The following is a 7,059-nucleotide window of genomic DNA, read 5'->3' as shown; positions in this document are numbered from 1 at the left end:
AAGGCTAGTGCTCTACCACTTGAGCCACAGCACCACTTCCGGCTTTTTTCTTATGTGGTGCTGAGGAATCGAACCCAGGGCCTCGAGCATGCAAGGCAAGTGCTCTACCACTGAGCCACCTTCCCAGCCCCCCAATAATTTCTTAAACAAGAAAGCTTCTTAGCAATTGTGTAGCATTCAATATCTACAAAGTATTTCAGTGATTCATTTGATCAGCAAGTCTATCTTACAAATTGAAGTGTTAAAGAATTAGGTGAATTTCTTAGGATCACAGGAAAAGTTGGATTAAGTGGCCTATGCACATATAATAATCATTTATTCACACATTCAATAAACGTGACTACTTAGTATGTCGATTACAAAAGACAACAGTCTTCACTAGAAATAAGCTCACAGTCAGCAGGAAAGCTGTCAAATAAGCAAGTGACTGTCCCACACTTCTTCCACAGAAGTAAGGCATAGGTGCTCTGGGATAATCTGAAAATTTCACAGAGGAATAGCAACCAGGACCAAGTCTTGAAGGATAAATAAGAAGTGACCACTAGAAAGAGGAAAAGAAGAACAGTGGGTTCCACATAATTAAGAGCAAGGATGCTTTTCTTAGCATGCATTTAGCATGGGCTACAAGTAAGAGTGTCCATCTAAAGACAGAGATGAAGTTCTAGCAAATGCAAAGGGTCCTATAATGAAAGGTAGTACCTAAGGAGTGCAGATGCAGTTTTTACCAACGAAAGTCTGTGGTGAGTTTTGGAAAATCAAAGGAAGAAGGCCCAAGAAAATCTATTGGGAAACTTCTGCAACAGCCAAAAATGAATTTAAAGTCAGGCAGGAAAACAAGCCAGGTGGGCAGAACTACTTATCTCTTCTTCATGGTGGCTTCTATCAAGCAACACCCTGATCAAGTAGGAAATGTTATCTATAATAATCAGACAGAATGCTCTGATGATGTCATCTATGAACTTAAGGGTTGCTTGCTCGGAAGTCAAAAGATTCTGATAATTATGTCAAATTCCAAAATCCTCAAAAGGTTATGTTAAAATGCCAGAGAGACTTGATAATATTAATAGTTGGAATAAACTTCAGTAATAAGAATAAATGTTTTTATAATCCAATCCAAGTATTTTAAAATTCTTACATTTCAAATTTTCTAGTTGTAGTAATTTTATGTCTGAAGCAGAAGTAGAGAATAAGCACAGGATATATGAAAGAGGGAAATGGAATTTAATGCATTGTTAGTGCTTATACCTCAGTAGACACATGAACCTCTTGATGCCTGGAATCAAGTTCCTCAGAGCTTTTCACATTGATGAAAGCAGGTAAGCATAACAAAAGCTAATTGAAAAGTCGCTGTAGGTAGTTGATGCAGTGTTACTTACCTTGAGACATACGGAAAACAAGAATCTCAAGGCAAGAACCAGAACTCAGCAGAATACATAACAGTATACACAATAATATAATGGTTATCTTTGCCTTTCACCAAAATACAGCAATACAAAACTTTACCTCATGCCAGTCTTCGAGTTTGTTATCAGAAAGATCTAGTTCCGACACATGAGCACAGAAGGCAGCAATTTCTCTCTCATCTCCTGCACAGGTAATTCCACAGCTGTTCAACACTAGTACACTTGGGAGGTTGAGGCGATCTGGATCAGAGAACATAAAACACTTTTTACATCAGCTTAACTCTTGTTTACATACATTTATCCACCAGGAATCAAGAAACAACAAAATAAATAAAAAATCAAATAAATAAAAAATTACTCAATGGCCTAATAAAAACAGGATATAATGGGATCCAGTGGACCTGAAACCTAAGGGTGCAAGCTAACTATTGGCTCAGGAGAAGTTCAGAAATACTGAATTACTACCACCAAAAAGTTCTCAAGGCTTTAATTTCTGGCAGGTTTCTTTATCTCAACCACCTACAGAGTCATCAACCATCAGAACACTGGATCCATGCAAGTTACATCTGGATTACTACCACCTGCTTACTGACCCCAATTCTTTACTTTAGCTCAAGTATTATGCATAGCTCTTTAATCTGTTTGATGTATATCTTTTGCTCCCTTTGAGAATTAACTCAAACAACTAGATAATCTACTTGTCAAACTAGTTCTGTTCAAGTTTGTATCATTAAAAACATTTTTGTCACCTAGTGGAGCTACTAACAATTTCACATTTTTTTCCTTTATATTCATCTATTCATGCCATATTTGTCCCTTCTGAAAATTGGCCTTTACAGATGACATTAAGCTAAAGGAAAGAAATGTACATACCTGAGGTATGTAATGGTAACCCTGCTGTATATCACCTCTAAATCAATAATAAAGTAATTAAAAATACAAAAAGGAATAAAAACAAGACAAAGAAAATTAGCCTTTTTTCCCCAAAATATAATTAGAATACAAGAAAGGGTTTCAGAATCTGAAATATTTAATGGTTTTGGTCAAATTAAGGTAACAACTACCTGATAAATAACTGATTCTAAAATATATGTCAAAATCTGGGGCTGGAAAGTTGGCTCAGTGGTAGAGTGCTTGCCTCACATGCATGAGGCCCTAGGTTCAATTCCTCGGCACCACATAAGCAGAAAAAAGCCAGAAGTGGCACTGTGGCTCAAGTGGTAGGCCGCTAGCCTTGAGCTGAAGAGCTGAGGGACAGTGCCCAGGCCCAGAGTTCAGCCCCCATGACTGACCAAAATATATATAGAGATAGATAGATAGATATGTCAAAATCATTCTTAGTATATCTACTAAAAAAAAATCAACATGAGAAATCAACTACTCTTTTCTCAGTATAGAGCAAGGACTAATAAAGGTCATATTTTATTAACAGAGGTCTCAAGTTACATGGTTTTGCAATTTAGTACTCTTCAATATCGTTTTTTAGAAAGAGAATAGATTCTAGAAGAATTTTTTTTTTTTTTACCAAGTAAGAAGTCCACTTCTGTGCCATTCCAGGCTACAAGGAATGTAAAATAGTTGTACTAAGAGATGACATTCAGAAACTTCCAAATATAGGAACTAAATAATGACTCATTATTAATTTCCCTTAATTATAAAGTACTGCTCCAAGATCTGTTAAGCACAATGTTAAGGTAAAGGACAAGCATAACAACACTATGCACACTTCTAGAACTCTGCTTACATGTAATCCCTCTAAAATACATCTTCTCTCTAAATTCTACTATCTTCAAGGACTAGTTCAAGTTTCATAATTTTGAGGCTTCTCTGATCATATTTACTATTTTCTAAGTTTCCAATCACTGTGCCATTCACTTAGCTCAACATCTTTGTAAAGGTGAAATGTCTTGAATCCAACTCAAAGTCCTTCCGAGGTCTTTGAGAGCAAAGGAAGCTTTGTACTATTTATTTTGATGCTGAGTTCTTTAAAAGAAAATACACTTGAAAAAGTGTCTCTCAGGTATTATTCTTGTCCCCACCTTTTTGTGTGCAGGTACTAAGGCTTGAACTCAGGGTGTGATGCTCTTGCTTAGCTTCCCCCCTCCCCCTAAGGCTGGTACTGTACCACTTGAACCATAGCTCTACTTCCAGATTTTTGCTGGTTAGTTGGAGACTGCCTGGACAATCTAGAGGAAAGGTGTCCCATGAGATTCTTTAAGAACAATTGGAATCATAACAAGCGCTAAAGATTATTTGAGTCATAACTTGAAGGCCACCAAGGCAATGCTGTGATCCAACTTGCTAAGCAAGCTACAGTAATACATGGTTCAAGGCTTATCTCTCTTACCTTTCATAGGAGAGCCCTGAGGTGTGGCTGGGACATGGATCCCCATCCCAGGCCCACGACGGTAAGGGAAGTTTTCAGGACTATATTTTTCACATAATACTTGCATAAAACTTCTTCCACTAGGTTGGTCCATCTTTTTTTCCTAAAATTCCATAAGAAATCATCAAAATTATTTCTTACTCATAAAAGAAATACTTACAGAAAACCAATTACCAATCAGGCACTAGTCCAGGCATTGCAGACACAATGAGGAGAATTTACCACTTAGGGCAGCCACATGCACAGACACGTGACAGCAATGACAGCTCAGCATGTGGTATCTGCAAGCAATCAAAGCACTTAGAAATAGAGCCTGTCACTTCCAGCCAAGGATAACAAGGCTTTCCACTGGCTCATAGGGTTCACGTGGCAAGTAACTGGAAAAAGGACTAAAAAAGAACTGATAGATTAAATACCAGGCTAAAGGGCTTGGGTGTCTCTTAAAACTCATTCTGCCTCCACAATAACAGAACCCTTAACTGTATATTCTGTGGCAGCTTCCAGGAATCATCTTGTAAAGAGCCAATGTTTTATATCTGGCCTCCTTTGTGTTTGTGTCCTTTTGCTGCATAGGAAATAGGTGGTGTGCTGGAGCACAGGCACAGGAAGGCACCCTAGTGAGAGGGCAGTGAAGAGCTCAGGGGGTCTGGACCCATTAGGACATCATGGGCAAACTGCCAACAGATTTGGCAATTTCACTGGCAAGTCAGTAGCCTATTCCATTCAAGCCATTGTTCTTTTCAACTGGACCCAATCCTAACCTAATACAGCATGCTATTTCATTTGTTTCTGAGTTTGATTTGACTCAAGTCTATTCAACCTCAGCCAAGAGTCAATGCATTATGTAACTCCAGCATTTTCTTGGTATTAATTCACATATTAAAACAGGTAATATTAAACAAGTTAACAACTGTCAGCCTAATAACCCACTATCTCAAGGGCTGGCCTATGCTCTGCATAAAATATCAAACAAGGACTGGGAAGGTGGCTCAATGGTAGAACGCTTGCCTTGCATGCTCGAGGCCCTGGGTTCGATTCTTCAGCACCACATAAGCAAAAACAGAAAAAAGCTGGAAGTGGCACTCTGGCTTAAGTGGTAGAGCACTAGCCTTGAGCTGAAGAGCTGAGGGACAGCGCCCAGGCCCAGAGTTCAGGCCCCATGAGTGGACCCCCCCCCCAAAAAAAAAGTTAGCTTAAAACCCTATCTGTAAAACAAAACTAAAAGCAAAGTGACTGGGGAGATAGCTGAAGTGGTAGAGAGCTTGCAACAAGCCTGGGGCACTGAGTTAATCCCCAGTACAATGAGAGTAACACTGAAGGCAGGAGGAAGAGACAGGGAGATACTGCAACAATAGTCATGAGAGCCTGAAATGACACAATGGGCAAAAAAAGTCAGCAAGATCAGTTTCTAAAGCAAGCTTTATAGACACCATACTTCTGAGGGAGAAAGTGAAGTCAAGGCTGGCCCTCAGGTTTCTAGTACAGGTAACCACCGACTAATCAAGAAAATCGGATCATAACCAGTTTTTGAAAGGGAAAATGAGGAGCTCTGCTTTATCCATATCTAATTTGGGGCCTTGTGGAAATAGTCTAAAGTTGGGTGAGAAAGGTTAGCCAGAGATGAAGACCTGGGCCCGCACTGGAATACAGGAGGAGTTACGACAGCAGAACGATGGGGACCAGAGACACTCAAGGCACAGGCGGAGGCACAGTCAAGAAAAGAGTAGAATCTACCATGATATTCTGAGAATTTAAGAGAGGAAAAGGGGTGGGCACCCAGTGCTTATGCCTGAAATCCTAGCTATTCGGGAGACTAAGATATGAGAATCGAAGTTGAAAGCCAGCCTGGGCAGGAAAATCTCTAAGACTCTTATCTCCAATAAAGTACCAAAAAAGCTGAAAGTGGAGTCCTAGCTCAAGTGGTAGAGCATTAGCCTTGAGCCAAATAAGCTCTAGGAGTAGATCTAGGCCCTGGGTTCAAGCCCCAAGATGGGAGGCGGGAGGGAGAAAGAGAGACAGAGAGAGAGAAACAGAGAGAGACAGAGAGAGAGAGAGAGACAGAGAGAGAGACAGAGGAGAGAGAGAGAGAGAGAAAGGGAGAGAATAAACTGGGCAAAACCAAGAGTAGGGGTCCAGAGGCAATTGCTAACATTTCTTCTATTAAAACAGTAGAGGCCTGGAAGTATGGCTCAAATGGTAGAGAGCCCTTTGTAGGCAAAAGAAAAGCCAGGTGAGAGCAAAAAGGCCCTGAGCCTTACAAGAAGAAAAAATAGAGCCCTGAATGTGGCTAGGGGTTTATAAGAAGCCAGGAGAGCGGGCAAGGCAGAGAAGGACTGCTGGTATGTATTCCTGGAAGAGAGCAGCAGGAACGAGCATTGAAGAGAATATTAAACAGCTTTCTTCTCATACAGCTGTTTGGTATCAACCAGATAATGAATGCTTCAAATTGCTTACCATTACTGGTGACATACTCCACTAGAGTGGCACTAGTCTACCCGTACTTACACAGTTTAATTATGCCAAATACCAGGTATGTTGTTCCTGTGATTATCCTAGCTGTCATTAAATTTTAAAGGGAGCAGAATTGTGCGATTCCATTTATCTCCGTTTCACTTCACAGTATCAAGCACAGGATACCCTTATGTGGCAAGGGTTCAGTAAATGTTACAGAGTACTGAAACCACCAGGATGTTGGGTAGAATGCAGAGAATTCAGGATGAAGAGTTCAAAATTTAAGTTCCATTCACTTTTCACCAATAATAAGCAAGTAAATCACTATATTTTTCTAGGACTCAAACACCTACATCTCCAAAGTTATTGATATCTGGAGTACTTAAATTACAAGTTGCTATAGTGTCCCAAAAGACACAAACACACCATCTGGATTACAGGGTTATCATAAAGCTCTAAAATATCCAAATGCTATTAGTTACAAAAGGAAGTTGCAGATAGGCACATGGACATAGCATATTTCTGCCCTCTCACTAGCTAGCTACATATAAGCTAATCATCTAACTTCTTTATTCCAGCTTTTTCACTGACGAAGTCTAAAATATCCATTTTGGTTTTGATATAAGAATAAAAAAAAAAAGGCCAGGCACTGTGGCTTATGCCTACAATCCTAGCAATGTGGTTTAAAGCAGCCAGGACAAAAGTTAGGGAGACATCTCAAAAACTAATTGGGTATGGTGGTTCACACCTGTAATCTCAGCAAGGTGGAAAGTAGCATACTGTGTTCTGTGGTCAGCACTAAGCAAAAGGTAGAAGACT

The 7,059-nt window shown here is 39.8% G+C and overlaps 1 protein-coding gene across 1 annotated transcript in view; it reads right to left on the bottom strand.

Moving 5' to 3' along the window:
• Tbcel (tubulin folding cofactor E-like) overlaps positions 1-3,907 on the bottom strand; it is a 30,533-nt gene extending 26,626 nt beyond the window's left edge. The window contains exons 1-2 of the mRNA XM_013009863.1: positions 3,751-3,907; positions 1,504-1,643 (exon numbers count right to left, since the gene is read on the bottom strand). Of these exons, the coding sequence (XP_012865317.1) occupies positions 1,504-1,643; positions 3,751-3,883 (273 nt within the window). The 5' untranslated portion in view covers positions 3,884-3,907. The remainder of the gene's footprint in view (positions 1-1,503; positions 1,644-3,750) is intronic.
• Between the last annotated feature and the right edge of the window lie 3,152 nt (positions 3,908-7,059).

This window comes from Dipodomys ordii, unplaced genomic scaffold, assembly GCF_000151885.1.
Source record: "Dipodomys ordii isolate 6190 unplaced genomic scaffold, Dord_2.0 Scaffold10, whole genome shotgun sequence".
NCBI classification, from domain to species: Eukaryota; Metazoa; Chordata; class Mammalia; order Rodentia; family Heteromyidae; genus Dipodomys; species Dipodomys ordii.
The sequence above is the reverse complement of the archived record's forward strand: the minus strand, read 5'-3'. Positions and strand labels throughout refer to the sequence as shown.